Raw genomic sequence first — 17,715 nt, 5'->3', positions numbered from 1 at the left:
ATCTTCAAAGTTAGTACCTGCAAGGGATTCCAGCAAAACGGGGGTCGGAGCACCATCTAAAAAAAAAATCGTGCCGAGCAGTAAAAGGACTCTGTCGATTTGATCGCAAGATTGCAGAACATGTTCATACAATTCATCAAGAAGTGCGAAGGGGTTGGTCTTGTGTTGAGAGGCATCGAGTGATTTATAGATATCCAAAACAAGCTTGAGTTGTGCGGGAGGAAGCTTACGGTCCTCATCGACAAATCTGATCACCGTCGCAGCAAAGATAAATTGGCCAGATGATTTTTTGACGAGAAAGGAAATCACGTCTTCTGATGGCCATGGAAGTGGGAGGGATGCCATGGAGGGAAAACGGGTATGCCTGCGACGATAAATATCTGAAAAACTACTTCGAAGAAATGTGGCTATGTCCCAATTGGGATCATATGAGTCGTCGAGGACAAGATGATATGTTATTCCGTTGAGATCATCTTCAAAAGGCTCGCAAATGGCGGGCTCTGGTCGACTGGCGATTAAGAGGTATAGTGAGGGTAAGGAATGTTTGAGTTGCAAAAGAGCGTTGTTGAGCATGCGTAAAATATCAGCCTGAACTTTCCCGCCACTGCATTCATCGAGACCATCGATTACGAGTAATGATGGCCATTGGGAGCTTCTTCCTGCCTGAAGAGAAGCACAGATCAAAGGCTGGATGACGAGATGTTTCATCTGCACAGGCAATGTCTTGTTGAATATAGACAAGTCATCACGCACGGCTTGATCAATGAAAGGCCTGGTTGCTGGGATAGAAACAGCCAACTGGGCGGCAATAGTGGCGATCAAGTGAGCCTCCGTTTGACTTTGAGCCGCCATGCGTGAAAAAAAGAAGCTAGCAGCGAGTCCCCCGGAGGCTTGAAAAAGTGCTGCTATCGTCTGCAAGATAGTTGACTTCCCGGATCCAGCTGGTGCGCTAATCCAAAGGATCAGAGTATCTTTTGTATCATTCAAAACCCAACTTGTTATGTCCTTCATAACGGCTTCCCGTGTGTTCTCATGGCATTTCGGGGCGTCGTAACGTTCTTTGGAGTCGTGCATTGCGCCAGCGGCAACCATGCTTTGAAGATCTCGAAGGCCTGAAACCTATCACTGAGAACTAGTAATTATGAGATGGAAAACCAATCACCCTTCTCATCGAGCGATGAACCTGTAGTATTGATATTTGTGACGGAATTTCCTATGCAGAGATTTTAGAGTGAGCATACTAAACCGTTTTAGATTGAAAACTTGCCATGGACTTCAGTTATAGAGGCACCTGTAATGGTGACGTATTTTGAGTGATCAAACATTGTGTATCTGGTGAGACGACGGTTGTGGTAAGGGTAAAAGTTGAACGTTGCCAAGCGCTCAGCGCTCAGCCTTCGCTGTCACAAAGTCACCGTGACCTTGCGTGACATGAGTTATAATCGCGTCCGTTCACAGTAGCCATTTTTCCCTTCATTTCTCGCTTCATTTTTGACATTATATCTACAAAAACAAAACAAAAATGGATCAAAAATGGCTCCCTATCATGTTGTGTAGTTTCAAGTTCAATTAGTCCATGAACGTATGTACGTATTTACAAAAACATCATTGTCCTTCATCAATCCAAATCAATCAAGAATACTGCACCACAAACCCAGCATCAAACACGCCTCCAACACTAACATCCAAAACCTTCCTCTCCGCATCCCACTCCCACCCCGCACTGTCCTTAACCTGCCCATTAACCAACACCTTCCCCGGCTTATTGGGCACACCCAAAAACCTAACCCTCTTGACTTGAACGCCAACCGCATACCCAAACGTCCCTCCAACATTCAACGTACACGGTGAATCCCCAAACCGCATCCAGACCTCCGTCTTCGTCAACGGATCAACCGACTCCCCATCATCCACATAAAGCCTGCCCACCGCCCTCCCATCCACCCCAGGCGCAACCACAAACTCAAAATCCTGCTTCCGAACCTCGCTTGTCGTCATTCCCGATTGGGCACGCAACGGAAGAACAACACCGCCCCGTATATGAAGCGGTATCTCCGTAAAAGGGACGTTATCCAATGTGAGGAACGCCCCCTGCCCATGCACAGGCTCAAGCGTCTTGAAATCGTAGAATGTGTCTTTGGGTAGGTATATCCTGACGGACGTCGCTTCGTCTTGTGTTACGGGTGACACGAGTATCGAGTCCCCAAAGAAGAATTGGTGGTCTATCCCGTAGGTGTTGGTGTCTTTTGGGTATTTGAACCATAGAGGGAGAACGACAGGAGAGCCGTCTGTGTGAGCGTGGTGGAAGGCGGTGTAGATGTAGTCGAGGAGGCGGTACCTGGTTTGGGGGTGAGCTAAGTAGTGAGGAGAGGAGGGGGGAAAGGGAACAACAAACCGAATATCCAAGGCGTTCTTGGCTGCTTGTGTTACGCTGGGCCAGATGTAGAATTCTTGGCTTATCGATGTGTCTGCGTTATGCTGGACAAAGAAAGGGCCATCAGCATTGAGGATCTCATCATATCAAAGAAGAAAACCGTACATTACGCATAAACGGATAAAAAGCACCCAACGCCGCCCACCTCGCACACAGCTTCTCCGTCGTATTTTCCGCTATACGCAAGCAACATCAGCTTTCTCTCCTCTACGCGAAAGAGGGGACTCACCAAACCCACAAATATCACTCCCAACCATCGGAACCTGATAAACCGCCGTAAACCCAAGCATACCCGCGATCGAAAACCGATAGTGTTCCCAATCGCTAAAATTATCACCCAACCATTTGCCAACGCTCCGCCCTGCACCAGCAAACGTTGAGCGCGTGATGATGAGGGTGCGTTTTCCAGGTCGCCGGGCGAGCATGGCGTTTTGCGTTGCGCTGGACATCATGGACCCAAAGAGGTTGTGCGCGTTGTATTCTGTGAGACCGTTGATGTGTTTTGCGTTTGTCTGCAGGATAGTTAGATTGACCTATCGAAGAACAAAGCGAAAAAGAGATAAAACGTACCCAAGACGTCTTGCTGGACAGCGCACCAGCAGCGTTATTAATCGCATAGGGCGGGTTCAAAATGTCCTCATCACGTTTCTCGTTCTGGGCCGTGATCTTTTGGTTCACAAAGATTGGCGTATCGTGCGCTGGGGGAGGGTTAGCGCGTGGTGGTGGGAGGTTCTGCTGAATGGCTTGTTGGAAGGGGTCGTCGCATGGGAGGTTACAGAACTGTCGGTGTTATCACATGAGTGGAAATACGATGAAAAAAAGAGGGGAAGAGCCCGTACGTTAGCGGGCTCGTTCATGTCAATCCAAGCTCCGTCAATGTCGAGTCCCGTACTTGGGTTGTAAAAAAGTTGGAATTCATTTGTCCAGTACCTAGTCGAAACACACTGAGCAATTTGAGCAGTGGCCGGCTGAAGAGGTTTACCCTTGAATATCTGGGTGGAACCAATCCGGGTATACAGTAACGCCTTTTCTTAACTATAAGCGCGCATATAAGGATACAAAAATGCAAAACAAACCAGGCCACACAAGACCAAGGCTCGGCTTGCCATCAGGGCCTTTCAACCAGACATCGGCCGCCTCTCCTCTATTGTAAGGAGCGTAGTCTTGATTTGGGAGGTAGGCCACGGCGGGGTCGGTCATCAGAACTGTGTAAGATATGTCAGTCTTTATTGTTGGAAAGCTGAAAAAGAAACATACCGTATCTCTGCTGGTGGGTGTGGAGGTAGTCTATGATTTCGCGCATCCGGTCAAGGGGAAAGTAGTCCGGATCGACGGTGAAGATGCGGCGTTTGTACATATAGTCTAAAAAACCGTCGTCAGACTTGTTTTGCAAATCAGAAAGGAATCGACATACCAATGTCAGTCCACATGGTTTCAAGAGGGATACCAGCAGCTGCATATCTTGATATAACGTTCGCGACATCAACAAAGTCTGTACAACAAAGGTAAGTCTCCCTTCAAAAGAAAAAAAAAGGAGCGCATATACTCACTCTGATACCCAAACCGACACTGATGGAACCCAAAAGACCAATACGGAACTTCTGCAGGCAACCCCGCCACCTCCGCGTACTGCCTTGCCACCTCACCAGGGTCCTCCTCACTCCCAGCAAAGAAGTAAAAGTCCAATATCCCGCCAATAACATTATACTCCAACGCCGTGCCGCCAGGCCCACTATTCGTGATCTTGACATCCATCCCATTCGAGTTGAGCAGAAACACGCCGTGGGTACCTGTCGTCCTATGTTCGAAATACACCGGATGGTTCCCATATAGATTCGTTCCGGTGGGCACGCCGTACGCATCGCGGGACCACATTGTAAGCGTCGTGTTGTCCGTAGGAAGGCGGAATGGGTTAGTGTGCTCGCCTAATCCATAGATGTTCGCGTTGTTCGGGAGGTTAGTTTTAACCCGCAGATATTGTGGTTCGAAGATGATAGGATGTGATGCCGTGGAGAACAGAACTTCGCGTGTTGAGGCGCGGTAGATTGAGAAGGAGAAGGGAGAGGCGGTATAGTTGAACTGGATGTTGGTGGTATGGTGTGATTGGAGGTATTTTCCTTTAGGCCGAGGGAATACCGATTCTGGGACTTCGTATCGGGGTGAGGAGGCGTCCGTGATACGTAGATGTATCCTGTTCACTGTACATTTCAGTCAGCCACGTACAGAACGCCGCCCCACAAAGGAAACTCACCAGTCTCGTACTCAACGCTCAACGACAACTTCTGAATATCGTTCCCGAAGACGTTGCATGGCTTTCCCGCCAGAACGAGGGTCGCGGTGAACTTGGTCCCACTGGCGGTTACGTCGGTGGCGTTGTATCCTGGACACGCATCCAATACGTTTGGATCAACGAAAGTCGCGTCGACGACGTGTGGGAGGAGCGTCGCCGCTAGGGCAACGACGGAGGGCCCTAGAAGGCGGGGAAGGAACATGGGGGTTAGGCGGAGAGTGTTGGTGGCTGGTTTCGTGGGTTTATATATGTTCTCATTTCGCGCGTTATTCGGCTGGGGTATTCGGCTCGAAAACTGTCCGCTGATTTGGTAGCATGTCGTTATATGCGCTTCGCGAGCTTCTTGACTGTTGTAGAAGTCATTGTTTGAATTTGATTATGATGGAATTTTTTCATTGCTGACACTGTTGAACGTTGAGCCGTGACCTTGAATTCTAACCACGTTCATCGATACAGTTCACCCCAATTTCACCTGGATGGCGTCGTTCATTTTCTAATGCCAAATAGCTTGGACAAGGGATTTTTACAATAACTGCATGAGGGCTCGGTAAAGATCTGACAAGAATCCTGACTAACAGCGTTGTAGAGCGTTGTTGTCTGGGATTTGAAGTAGGCAAGTCGTACTCTACATTGTGATGCGACGAAACAAATTTAAAGTACTCATTCGGGGGTTTGCCCTGATACTAGGTTGACCTCGACCCACTCCATCATCTATCATTCTAAAAAGAAGACAGCTTGTTGTCGATTGGTTTATGCTCAGTCTCCATCAAGCCTGCAATAAAGGCAAGTCAATCGGGATGGTGCAATGAATTCAAACAAAGCTAAGCTTTTTCCTTTACACGGTGTTCTCATTATCCCATATCAATTTCTCGATAAAGGCAAACGGAACCCAAACCAAAGCAAGTGTCGTCTATTCGCCGAAAGAGTCTCCAGCGAACCGAGGCTCTGTGCGTCCGTCATATTACCAATTGGTTGTCAACGATGGCACACCGCAACCCGCGTCCGAAAGCTGTCAGTAGCATTTGCCACAGGAACCCGCTTACCCATTTTCCCCGTGTACTGATGAAGTTATCGAGTGCAACAAGCTGCGAAACTCCACTCGTTCCTTGAACACATAACTGAAGCATCCTACATCGGTAGTGTTGCAGATGTGATATGAGGTGTCAAAATTTTAAACCGTGTCACACAACAACCTAGAAATTTCTCGATACAGATATTCAAAACTCCCGATCGGGTTTGGGGTGTGTGGTCATCCACATCCAGGCTCATGAAAACCCTGCCCCTTCCCCATCCATCTCCCATTGACCACATCAAATTTTACATTAATCTCTATTCCAAGAACAAATCGAGACGCGACTACTAGCTTTATACCCAGGCACATAACCCGCACTACAAATTATAGTCATACACCATGATGCAGCGACGCTGAATTCCTCTCTCGACCTGCCCCAACAACAATACCCTCAAGCCTCAAGGACCCCCATGACGCGAATAAGGCTTCATTATCTTCTTCTTCGCCTGATTCTCCCTATCCTTCCTCAGTTTCTCGATGTATACAAACGTCACCACAATCAAATCAAGCATATGTTCGCCCTCCGGAAATATCTCTAGCGAAGCGGGACGTGCGTCCGTCACCACTCCCAGCCGTCGACGGTGGTACACCGCAACTCGAGTCTCCTTCCCATCAACGTCCATCACGAGCTATAATGACGACGTTGACTGGATATCCAAAGAACGTGTGATAAACGCACTCACCTCCGGAACCCGCCTACCCATCTTCCACTTATACACCTTCCCATCCGGCGCTGTGAACGTCCTATCCCTTCACTCCCAGTCAATACACCACTCACTGCACCATCTGTTTTGAAGGAGAGGGGGGCAAACTTACCTCCCAAAAGCCCCCCACTCACTCGTCTTCGTAAAATACTGACTCGTAACAACCTCCCCACCTCCATACCTTATCCGACTCGACATAAACTGATTATATTCCACCTCTCCAAGATGCGCGAACCGGTCTTGTAGATCGTCCTCCGACGCATTGGGCATGATCTTGTGAATGCTTACGTCCCGTCCGAGCATCTTCCATGGGGAGGATGTCTTGTAGAAGGCTTGTCCTTGTTCGTTGGAGTATGTGGCGTTCCATGGTTCGTTGGTGGATAGGATCAGGTGCATTGTGATAGTGGTGGTTTGTGTTGAGTTGCGGCGGAGTCGTCAATTGCAGCTCATGCGCATACTTATATATGTCTGGACGACGTCGACGGCACATGTTGCGCAGCTTATGCACTCGCTGCGGTCATCAGTGGATTCTGCCAAGGTCTTCTGGAACGCCAAGCCTGTGACTGTGGATCCTCAGCACCAATCTCCGTCTGTTCTCCGTCCTTTTGTGTTTTTTGGACTTGGCGGTCTTGTCAGTTATGTCGACGATTGCTACCACAGCTCACGCGTCTGGTACCCATCACTAAGCAAAACCTTCGGGGCAGTCGCGTCGACGCGGACATCAACAGAGGAAACTTCTCGAATGTCGAAGGCTACCCGACGCTGCATGCGCAGTACAGGACGTAATACTAACAACCTAACGAGCATTTTCTGGTTTACACATCATCCAACCCCCTTCCCTCCCCGCGCCTTCCGAGTCTATGTTTCTGTCACCATGTGCTGTGACTGGTTGTCTCTATCCATTCTGAGTTTTTCAATATACACGAACGTTACCACTATAAGGTCGACCATATGTTCAGCCTCTGGAAGTATCTCCAGCGAAGGGGGGCGCGCTTCTCGCACAACTCCAATTCGTCCACGTCGGTATATGGCAACCGGTCTCTCGCTTCTGTCATTCGTCACAAGCTGTTATGGCGTCAAATGCAGAAGCGCTACACACAGTGAAGTATTTACCTCTGGAACTCGCATCCCCAGCTTCCACTTATACTCTTTCCCATCCGGCCCTGTGAAAATTCGACCTCTTGGCCTCCAAGTCAACCACATCTTCTCAAGTCGTTATCAAGTCGAAAAACTCACTTCCCAAGATCCCCCCACTCCTTCGTCTTTCTAAAATACTCACTCGTGAGCAAATCATCACCCCCATATCTTATCCGACTCGGAGTGAATCGTTTATACTCCACCTCCGCGAGATGCGCAAACCGGTCTTGCAGATCCTCCTCCGACGCGTTGGGAATAATTTTATGGACGCTTATTTTCCTGCTGAGCACCATCCGGGGCGATGATGTCTTATAGATTGGTTGCCCTTCTTCGTTGGCGTACGTCGCGTTCCACGGCTCGTTACTGGATAGGTATAGATGCATGATCGATGATGGGGTTGACCTTTACTTCTGCCCATATATACTGGACAGCCAACGGACAGCATTACCTGTTACTCCGTACGCTGTGTAGCAGTTGTTCACCTCTTACCTTTGCTGCGCGATCATCACTTGATCGTAGTGGAGCGCCAAGCGGGCCTGCGATTTGTGGGCTTCTGCATTTCTGCATTTGCTTCGCATTCATATTGATTCTTATCAGATCTTTGCTTGGAGACTCCAAACTCAACGACACGGCCTCACGGCATTCGTTTGGCATGGCCTACTTTCGGACATGTGTTGCAAAGTGGCTGGCCAATCATCTCGGAATTGCGAAAACGAGAAGTTTTATGTCAGCCGGGATTGATTGATGATTTTTCCGAAGGTCTTGATCATCAAGCTAACATCAAAAGCCAAACGTTGACGTCAATGTCCACATTGCCACCGCACTTGACTTGGTGGATGGCGTTGTTAACTTTCTACTTAGTAAGGTGTGTGGACCATGTGGCTGCGTCATATAATCTTCACCATCTCATACAGACATTTGTCTCGTAACTCCATGACCGTCAACCAGCCAAACCTTCTGGCATGGATCTCCCCTGGTTCTCCCTATCTTTCCTGATTTTTTCGACATACACGAATGTCACCAAAATCAGGTCGACCATATGTTCGCCTTCTGGAAGTATCTCGAGCGAAGTGGGTTGTGGGTCGTTATATCGTCGACGATGGTACGAGGCAACTCGTCTGTTACTCCCGTCGCCCATGACGAGCTGTAATGATATCCACCAGTTATCAAAACAGGTGCGTCATCAATGCGACGCTACCCGTACCTCGGGCACTCGAATTCCCATCTTCCATATATACCTCTTCCCGTCCGGCGCTGTGAAAATTTTACCGCTTTTCTCCCAGGTCACCTACTCCTCCAATTGTCCGCCGAGTAAAACTCACCTCCCAAGAGCTCCTTGCCCTTCTGTGTTCCTGAAATACCGACTTGTACTCCAGTCCTCCCCTCCGTATTTTATCCGGCTCGATGTAAACAGGTTATACTGCACCTCCGCTAGGTGATCTTTCAACTCGACGTTTGTTGAGTTGTGAGTGATCCTGTCGATGATCACTCTTTTGCCGAGCGACCTCCAAGGCGTAGACGTCTTGTAGATTGCTTGCCCCTCCTCGTTGGTGTACGTCGCATTCCAAGGTTCTCTGTTGGACAGGAACAGATGCATGGTACGTGATGAATTGTAGCGCCAGGCGCCAACGTGCGCGCTGCTAAGCACAGCCCTGGTGGTGCAAGGTGATCACAACTTCGCCTCGTGGTCCAAGCAAGGTTTTGGGTTTAGTGTCGCGGTACTTGATATTGAGGTGGCATTATTATTATCTGACAATTATAACCTAGGATATAGGACATTATGCGAAGCAAATGGGGTTAAACCCTCTCAAGAACCACCTCCGCCTCGGGTCCTCTGCGCTTCTTCCTCTTGCCTCAACCTCTCCATGTAGATGAATGTCACTACGATCAAATCAACCATGTGTTCTCCAACTGGAAAGATTTCTAGATATGCGGCGTGGGCGGGGGATAAAATTCCCAAACTGCTGCGGTGATAGCAGGCGACAGGGGTATCGATGCCGTCATTCAAAAAGAGCTATCCACGAAATCTGAGTTTGACTCGAATAGCAAAAAGGAGCGACGTACCTCTGGAACATGGACGCCCAACTTCCATCTATATTCTATTCCGTCGGGCCCAGTGAAGAATCGTCCTCTTATCGAGTCAGTCACATTGGTAATCGCATCCCGTCGAAATCACTGACCTTTGTCGTCCGCGCCACGACCAGGCACCTTTTCTGAAAAAATCTCTCGTCACCAGATCCTGGCCTGCATATCGAATGTGGCTCGATGAGAATACTCCATAGTCCACTTCCGCAAGGTGAGCAAATTCATCGCGCATGTTCTCTATCTCTTGGCTTGGGACGATACGTTCGATGCTGGTTTTTCTCTCGCAGATCTTCCATGGCGTAGTCGTCTTGTAGATGGCTTGGCCATCTTCTGTGGTATAAACGCTGTCCCATGGTTTTCTCGTTGAAAGGTAGAGACGCATGTTTGCATCTGCTACGGCTTCAAGTCTTTTGCGATCGGAGACGAAATAAAGTCTATATATATACTTGGTACAATGTCTTGGCTTGTGAGCACTGCCGGGACATATAAATACGCACAGCTTATACTCTTAGCTGTGGAATCCACTTCGTTGCTGTGAAGAGACCTAATCGGCTAGGATTCTGAGCTGCCACTTAATGTTAGTCCGCCTGACTCGGATCTCTATCGAGGCCCACGATGCTTGCACTCCACATCTGATTATTTGTATTAGGATCCGACTACAGCAATACATGGACACTTCCGTTCGATAACACGGCGATAAGCCCAAATGTCAAGCGATATCGTCCATTTCCGTCTTTCGCGGAAATTACATGTTCCGCGCCGCTTCACTCGCATTTAACCCCCCTTTGAGAATTGAAGCGCGAAATGAACTCAACATTTTTTTTGCATTTTTTGATATGTAGACCACTCAACTTACTACGTTCATTGAAAGTGACGTTATTCGCATTCCAGGTCTCTGTGCATATAAGTACCGACTTGGAGTAAATTTGTCACAACCCTTCCCAATTTACATATGCGCAAGCCCGACATGTTGTGTGGGCGCCACCCCCAGCCATAGAAATGCAGTTGATGCCCATTGGCCATCAAACACTGCACTCCTAATTTGTCTTTGCCATTGTTCTTCTCTACCTCAAATTTACTGCCTCACGTTCTAAGGTTACCTCTCTTTTCCCAAAGCCGCAGTTGTGCCAGCCTTTTTGCAATCGGCTGTAAAAGGGACATTATACCCAGTAGGTATATAAGCTAAGGTCCGTGTCAATTCTATGATCCCGCCACGCAGAGTCATCCTCTACATCCACCCCGTATTTCCTCAATGATTTGAACCACTTTATGCTGTCCGCGTGCATGTGTGCGGTGTCTTCGTCAGCGGACAGACATATTTTTCGGAGGGTTTGTGCAGAATGCGAATGCGAGTGCACAGCACGCAAACCCGGTTGCGAAGACGACTGCCAACCCAACCGCGACGTGATCATCTCCACGAATAGTTGATAGTCCTCCGGATCCATACCATCACAATCCATATTCAGCACCTCTAAGTTCGGGACGAGGAGATAGGACGTGATAGCCCGGAGTATCGCGTCCGAGATCGGCTTTACAGTAGGTTGCCGGGGATGAATGTGGATGCGTAATATTTTGACGGCGGTGCCGATGTGCTCCAAGGCGTAGAGTAGTTTGCTGGGGCTGATAAATACATTGATCATTGAGAATTCTTCAATGGAGCAAGAGGACTGGTCGATGAAACGTTGAAAGCCATATCGAGACCACTGCTTCTCCCCTTCGATGGTGAGTTTTCGGAGAGAGGGGGTGGTGAGGAAGTAAAGGAGGTTCCAGATCGTGTTTCGCGCTCGGATATTCAGCGTGTGCAAATGTGGAAGAGTGAGTTCTGGCACGTATGGATGCAAAAGCACCCGATCATCAATGAGGTGGAACTCGCAGTCGCGGATGTTCGGACATGTCTGAAGAATCTGCAGTACATACCGCGCAGCCGTCGCGTTGAGCGTTAATGTGTGCAGCCGTGGGGAGGAAGTCCAGATCATGGGTACCACGTCACCTAGATCTCTGAATCCCAGATCGGACATTTGAAGATCAACGACGCTACCAGGCGGGAAGTACAGCTCGAGGTTTTCAAGCATCGGAGAAAGCCCTGTAGAAACATCACCCTTGAGAGGTAAGAGACAGTCATAGTGAAGAAGGTCGCGGAGGCACATGTGCACAGATTTCCAGCGTGAAAGGTGTTGGAAGAATAAGCGGATTAACGACCACACGTCATCAGGCCTCGGATCGCATCCCAGGTCGGTGTCAAACGGTAAGCAAATTGATAAGGGCATGGGTTTGGATCGCTCCAGCCATAATTCGGCAAGCGGAAAGGCTGGGCTGCACGTCCCAGTGCTGAAGCGCCGTACTTTTAAAGACGCCCAGAGAAGTGGGAGTGGGAGTGCTGCGTCCCGCCAATACTTACATATTTGGCATAGGAGTAGTGGTGCAGTGTTAGGATTGGCTTCTATGAAGCCCTCAGGAAGGCATGCGAGGAAGATGGATTGCAGGATCTCTAGGGGGAGGCGGCCGATGGGGGAGAGGAGACAGTTTTCGTAAGCTATGCGCTGTCGCGCGTCGGCCAGATCTTTGACATATGACGCTGGGGGTGATTTGAGCCATGAGACGTGCTTGATGTCGTCGGAGAGGTGCTGGGTAATTACACCCGCGTCGAACATGTGCCCTTTTTCAGCGTGGAATCTCCAGGTTTCTGAGGGTATATATTCTGTATTCGAAGGGGGTAGAGTTAGAAGGAGTTGCGGTAAGGAGGGGAAGTGTTTCAAGCTGTCGTTGACGTTATCGTTCATCGTTAGTGTCGAATGGTCAGGTTGGCGTAAGCAAATCACGAGGGAGTGGTAGCGATCAATCCGTCGCAGCACCGCCTCCACGTCCTCACCTCCTTGCCACCATCCGCAGCCGCAGCCTCACTGCTGTATATATCGACGCCTATCCTACCTTGACTTTCCAGTTGCCCACCTCGCTGAAGATGCTTCTTCTTGACAAGCAAAGTCCTGGATCCTCTGGCGCTACGGTACCAATATCGCTTTCAGGGCCAGACAAGTTCTGAGTTCCATTTGCAGGACAGGACCGACAAACCCCCGCCTTACATGGACATCCCGAATGTACCTGAACCTTCCCGTTCAAATGGGAATGCGCTGGTTCAAGTTCGTCATGCGGTTGGGATGCTTGCTCCGCCTCCGACGGTGAATCAAGTTCATCTTGAGGCTCGCAACGAGCCTATCTCTGGTGTGTACTTCACTTTCTGTCTGACGTATTCAAAGGCCAATTCATTTTTGACAGGGACTTTCTACATCGACCCTCAAATACCCAATTCAAGTCTGGGGAAAAAGAAGAAGTCGAAATGCGGAAAACATGCATCAGATGCTTCGTTTCGGTCGCATAAAGGACCGATATCACTAGAGCTCGCAACGACGGGGAGTGTCAGTAGGACCCAAAGGGCCACCGTGAACGTCACCACTCGTTCTGGTGATGTATCTATAAATTTGGTGCGTCAGACTTCAGTATCGACTCCCGACTACCTTCACCAACGCTTTGGTAGCTGCCAATTCATCCTTCGCAACCACGCATGGGACTTGATGTTTACTCTCGCAAAGGTATGCTAATACCTCATTGACTTATCGATCTCATGACTAACTATCCTGGAAGGCAATACATTGCTTTATATACCTCCAACGTTCTCAGGGGTGATTCATCTCACAACACGGAAAGGGGAGCTTACGATGCTTCCTCGTTTGTCGGCCTCGATGAAGATCTTGAAATCGACAAATAAGGAGGTTCTGGTGATGGTAGGATCGCAGTCTGTAGATTCAACAGGGAACGCGCCCGTTGCGGATCTTTGTCAACTCAAATCTCACTCGGGAAACATCGTTGTGGGGTTGGCTGGTCAAGACAAATATTCTCCTCCTGTTGGGTTTTGGAAAAGGATGGGAGAGTTTTTTAATGCAGGACTATAACGAGTTTACTAATAAATCGATATCCATCACCACCATATATATGTATTATGTGCATGTTTTTCTCTAGAGTTTTAGTGTAATTGCTCTGCATGAGCAGAACGGTGATCCACCAACCCGTTTGAACTATTTCATTCGGATTCGAAGATGAATCACGTCGAAAGAAAGGGGTAGCGATTCGAGGTGCGCTTCGTAACTCTGTAGCTTTCGCAATAACTGTAGGATCCAAGATATGTACCAACAAAATACAAGTCAATCAAAATTTTCCGAGGCCTGGGGAGTCGCCATTCTGCATGGCACTATGAAGTCGTAAGTCCTCCTAAGTTCAAGCCCACAATTTTAAGGATATGTCGGTCAACAAGTCCATCTCTGGGACTCTGTAGTTATCAAAGGTAATGTTGATGGAAGGGGCTGGATCGAGGAAGGTGAACAATGGGGCAGCGGCTGAGGACCCCCAGCAGGGCCAATCAATCGAAGATAACAAGCTCTGAGGATTCTTGGTATTCGGGTCGAGCGTATTTGCAAAGTTGACTTGAGGGTTTTCAGTGGCGCGGTCCAGAGGGTCGGGAAAACACTCACTAAGCGCATCTGCGCCAATAAAATCAGGCTCTGTACCAACGCCATAAAATTCTGCAAGATCAGATCCGTGTAATGCGCCTACAGTTGGCGTAGCCTTTCCACGTTTATACACTAAAATTCCCAGCAGTGAGCAGCTGATAGTAAACATATTGAAAGGAAACATACGCACAGAATGCGAATGTTGGTTGCGTCTTGGATGCTATTTTCAAGAAGAATCTTCGAGGGACCTGGAAGAATAGGTCACCTTGTACGGCGGAGAGACGCTTAAACTGGGGGCTGTAGAAAGCAAGTCAATCGAAAGTCCCAACGACAACGAGCAGATGCGAACGTGATTGCGTTTGCTGTCTCTGTGCCGAACGGGGATCCCTGTTATGTGCTGTCGTGTTAATTCCAGGCTACTATGATGGATAGTTTGTCCGAGCGCACCTGAGCTGGATCCTCAGGATAGGCTTTCGCGATGGCAGCCAATTGATCGTCAGAAATTCCAGAAAGGTAACTATCTTCGAAAGTTAAGGAACCGATGTTCCTACGAAGGTGATGACCTTACTTGTATTTCATGTAGCCGAGGAATTCTTCATTCATTCTGTTCGTTCACGTCGTTAATAGAGTATGCTTCGAAGGAGAAAATAGACCAACGTGATATTTTTGTTACTCAATGAGAAGAGGCTAAGCAGAATCAACTCTGGGTTATTGGGAGGCAATGTGGTAGAAGCACATAACTTACGTTCCCTCGTCATCGCAGTCGCCCGTGACAAATGGCACCTATGTTCGGTAAATCAATTCTTCGCTTTTGTACACTATCATTTTTTAGAAATACCTTAGCGTATAGACCCTTGAGCAGGGAATCTTGGGGGTCGCGTTTGAAAAACAACCCATCTTTGGAAGGTCCCCACACGAGTGCCAGGCTCTGATAAGAAAATAAATTGGGAGACTGGTTTATAGCATCCCCGAGTTTGTCAAACGGAACGGTGCGTAGGCAGGCTATAGGGTCAGCAGAACCTTGACACCCGGCATCCACAACAAGTTGGTCAAAGTACCGCTGGTTGACGGTAATATCATTCAAGGCGGCGGGAGAGCCCGATTCCTGCATGCTGATGAATACCCGATCCATATTACTGGAGGATCAAAGCCATACCATGAATGCCCCGCGGAAAAGGCCTTGCGTATCTCCGTTGTTGGTGACAATTTGGTAGCCCGCAGAAAAAGCTCCTGCGCTCTCACCCCAGCTTTGAGGAACCAAATCAACATTCAAAGAGAGGTGTAAAGTTTGTGACGTACATTATCACTTTTTTCGGGTCTCCTCCAAAAGCACTAATGTGCTTTTGAACCCATTGGAGAGCAAATCGTTCTAGCAAGATGAGATTATGAAAGAAGAAAAAATTTCAAACAGTCGACTCACGGTCTCTGAGACCTATATTTCCTAGTCCAGCTGCCTTGGCTTCTTTTCCTTGCAAAAACCCAAAGGCTTCGTTGCGCAAAGGGTGAGTTGTCTGAAATACACGAGACAAACGGGACTGACCATTCAGGCGGTAGTTGGCCGACACGTATATCACTGGTTCGCCCAACGTAACTGAGCGAGCTACGAGCGGATCTGCTTGGTATGAAGAACTACCCCCAACCTGATAGCCGCCTAGAAGACATTGAGTTTACGGCGCTTTTCGCAGACGGGACACTTGCCGCCGTGAATCCACTGGTCAAGTACCTCAGAGTCGAAAGAGCTCGACGGAAATGGTGACGTACAAAGATGACCGGGAGCTTCTTTCCGGCGGGGATGCTCGCCGGTTTGAACACATTGATGGAGAGGCCTAGACAGGGTCGATGAGCTTGAAACCACAAATCTACGGGAATATGGTAAAAGGGCGAGCTTACAGTCTTCAGCTATTACAGAGGGTTGGGGGAAATTAGTGCTGGTGGATGACAAGCCTTGCGCGGATGCGCCTAGCGACTGTTGGAAACAAGCAGCTCCAAAGGTAGTCGCCTGTCGAACGCCTTTGAACGGAATTGGTGCCTCAGCGGGGGCGAATCGTAGATTCCCAATACTTGATAGAGGGGTATGAGTGACCGTTGCCAAAACAAATGGGAATGACGCACGGTGGTGCAGCGAACGGAATCCCCAAAAACTTCACTGAGTTTCCAGTCAAGTTTCCCTTGAACGACCCATAATGCAATGTAACGATTGGACCTTGGGCTGCTGTGACTGCCGCAGTAAGCTGGAAAGGAAAAACAAGGAGCAAGGGCAAAGGCAGAATCCTAGTTAGACGAGCCATGATGACGCCTATGGGAGGATCATACAGCAGTTTAAATCATGAACACGCGTCCAATTTAGCTCAGAGGCACTGCTATGGAGTCATTTCGAAGTTCGAACCTGTCTATCGCTCCCCATATGGAACGCATATGTCACCCGGGCGTTGACTAACTTGGTTCGTGGGCTGTGAGTCGTTGAGCTACCCCGTACATCACATCCGACCCGCCATGACCGCAGAAGACGGCGGGGCATACTATGCCCTATCAGTACTTCGGCAGACCCTCTCAGTCGGCACTTTCCTGATCTCGAACTTTCCACAAAATTTCTTGCCACAAAATTTGAGACAGGGCCTCCTGCGTATAATCCAACCTATCTCCGCTTTTTTTCGTCTAAAAAAACGAAGAATTGGCGAAGTTCTGTTTTTTGGCCAGTCACGATCTGTCACGTTCATCCGCCAAAAAATGTGACATTTGTGACCGCCGACTGAGAGGGTCTGCCGAAGTACTGATATAGCATAGTAGTAGCGTGAAGGGGCTTCCGCAGTCCGTTCTACCCTCCTTATTGATCGGGGTTAGAGAAGACAGCGATTGAAGTATCAGAAGCATCTGCCAGAAACCGTTATGAGTTCCGTACAAGCCGCTGACTGCCGCTGATGAAAACTATGTGGGTTACATTCTGCGGCTGGTCCTGAACTGGACCCGTAGAACCAGATTTTCGCATTCTAAGTCAGGTGAGGCAGGAGAAAGAAACGACTGTTGCAGTTCCTCACCTAAACAACAGTGAAATTTGGGCCATTCAATGGGAAGTCCACGCCGGAACCAAGTGCCATTAGTAATACAAAGCGATCGCACAAAAAACGTATTCACCTCAAAACAGTCCAAAACAAAGGTGACCACCCAACGAACACCACTGGTGTTGAGTCTGGACTCTGGGTTTCGATCTACCACTCACGGTACATATACTACACAGTGACTTTTGTGTCCCTTTATTTCTTCCCGTGAACTGTGAGTTAATATCATAATCATATGTAGATTATGTTATAGAAATTTTGTTAAGTAAAACTGTTCCAGTGGTGTTTTAATCGTCTGCGTGAAGTTCGAACTGCAAGTTGGTATCTTGAACTGATATTATGCTGTTTGCTAAAAATATTGAACTACTCCGAGAAGTGTCCAGCATAGGGACATACCTGGATTTGAACCAGAGTTGCACTGTATGGTTTACAACA

The 17,715-nt window shown here is 48.5% G+C and overlaps 7 protein-coding genes across 7 annotated transcripts; 1 reads left to right on the top strand and 6 right to left on the bottom strand.

Annotated features, from left to right (window-relative positions):
* Positions 1 to 6,194: 6,194 nt before the first annotated feature.
* On the bottom strand, positions 6,195 to 6,500 carry LACBIDRAFT_315365 (uncharacterized protein; the record flags this gene model as incomplete). Its single annotated transcript, XM_001877966.1, has 2 exons — positions 6,195 to 6,425; positions 6,480 to 6,500. 2 exons carry the CDS (start codon positions 6,498 to 6,500, stop codon positions 6,195 to 6,197), a joined length of 252 nt encoding a protein of 83 aa, XP_001878001.1.
* An 858-nt stretch (positions 6,501 to 7,358) lies between these two features.
* On the bottom strand, positions 7,359 to 8,020 carry LACBIDRAFT_315364 (uncharacterized protein; the record flags this gene model as incomplete). The annotated part of the gene is made up of 3 exons (XM_001877965.1): positions 7,359 to 7,565; positions 7,614 to 7,680; positions 7,737 to 8,020. The coding sequence occupies 3 exons, from the start codon at positions 8,018 to 8,020 to the stop codon at positions 7,359 to 7,361; spliced, it is 558 nt and encodes a 185-aa protein (XP_001878000.1).
* A 557-nt stretch (positions 8,021 to 8,577) lies between these two features.
* LACBIDRAFT_315363 (uncharacterized protein) lies at positions 8,578 to 9,234 on the bottom strand (the record flags this gene model as incomplete). Its single annotated transcript, XM_001877964.1, has 3 exons — positions 8,578 to 8,781; positions 8,842 to 8,908; positions 8,960 to 9,234. 3 exons carry the CDS (start codon positions 9,232 to 9,234, stop codon positions 8,578 to 8,580), a joined length of 546 nt encoding a protein of 181 aa, XP_001877999.1.
* A 210-nt stretch (positions 9,235 to 9,444) lies between these two features.
* LACBIDRAFT_315362 (uncharacterized protein) lies at positions 9,445 to 10,104 on the bottom strand (the record flags this gene model as incomplete). Its single annotated transcript, XM_001877963.1, has 3 exons — positions 9,445 to 9,651; positions 9,702 to 9,768; positions 9,818 to 10,104. The coding sequence occupies 3 exons, from the start codon at positions 10,102 to 10,104 to the stop codon at positions 9,445 to 9,447; spliced, it is 561 nt and encodes a 186-aa protein (XP_001877998.1).
* Positions 10,105 to 10,882: 778 nt separating this feature from the next.
* On the bottom strand, positions 10,883 to 12,373 carry LACBIDRAFT_324536 (uncharacterized protein; the record flags this gene model as incomplete). The annotated part of the gene is made up of 2 exons (XM_001877962.1): positions 10,883 to 12,030; positions 12,121 to 12,373. 2 exons carry the CDS (start codon positions 12,371 to 12,373, stop codon positions 10,883 to 10,885), a joined length of 1,401 nt encoding a protein of 466 aa, XP_001877997.1.
* Positions 12,374 to 12,620: 247 nt separating this feature from the next.
* On the top strand, positions 12,621 to 13,722 carry LACBIDRAFT_293247 (uncharacterized protein). Its single transcript, XM_001878324.1, has 4 exons — positions 12,621 to 12,726; positions 12,776 to 13,201; positions 13,255 to 13,309; positions 13,362 to 13,722. Exons 1-4 carry the CDS (start codon positions 12,682 to 12,684, stop codon positions 13,667 to 13,669), a joined length of 834 nt encoding a protein of 277 aa, XP_001878359.1. The 5' UTR covers positions 12,621 to 12,681; the 3' UTR covers positions 13,670 to 13,722.
* Positions 13,723 to 13,991: 269 nt separating this feature from the next.
* On the bottom strand, positions 13,992 to 16,512 carry LACBIDRAFT_315360 (uncharacterized protein; the record flags this gene model as incomplete). The annotated part of the gene is made up of 16 exons (XM_001877961.1): positions 13,992 to 14,356; positions 14,415 to 14,521; positions 14,574 to 14,611; positions 14,672 to 14,741; positions 14,793 to 14,828; positions 14,882 to 14,911; positions 14,970 to 15,007; positions 15,063 to 15,329; positions 15,381 to 15,471; positions 15,524 to 15,593; positions 15,645 to 15,710; positions 15,765 to 15,875; positions 15,923 to 15,935; positions 15,986 to 16,083; positions 16,169 to 16,284; positions 16,337 to 16,512. The coding sequence occupies 16 exons, from the start codon at positions 16,510 to 16,512 to the stop codon at positions 13,992 to 13,994; spliced, it is 1,692 nt and encodes a 563-aa protein (XP_001877996.1).
* Between the last annotated feature and the right edge of the window lie 1,203 nt (positions 16,513 to 17,715).

Source organism: Laccaria bicolor, genomic scaffold (assembly GCF_000143565.1).
Source record: "Laccaria bicolor S238N-H82 LACBIscaffold_6 genomic scaffold, whole genome shotgun sequence".
NCBI classification, from domain to species: domain Eukaryota; kingdom Fungi; phylum Basidiomycota; class Agaricomycetes; order Agaricales; family Hydnangiaceae; genus Laccaria; species Laccaria bicolor.
This window is presented reverse-complemented; position numbering and strand designations above follow the sequence as displayed.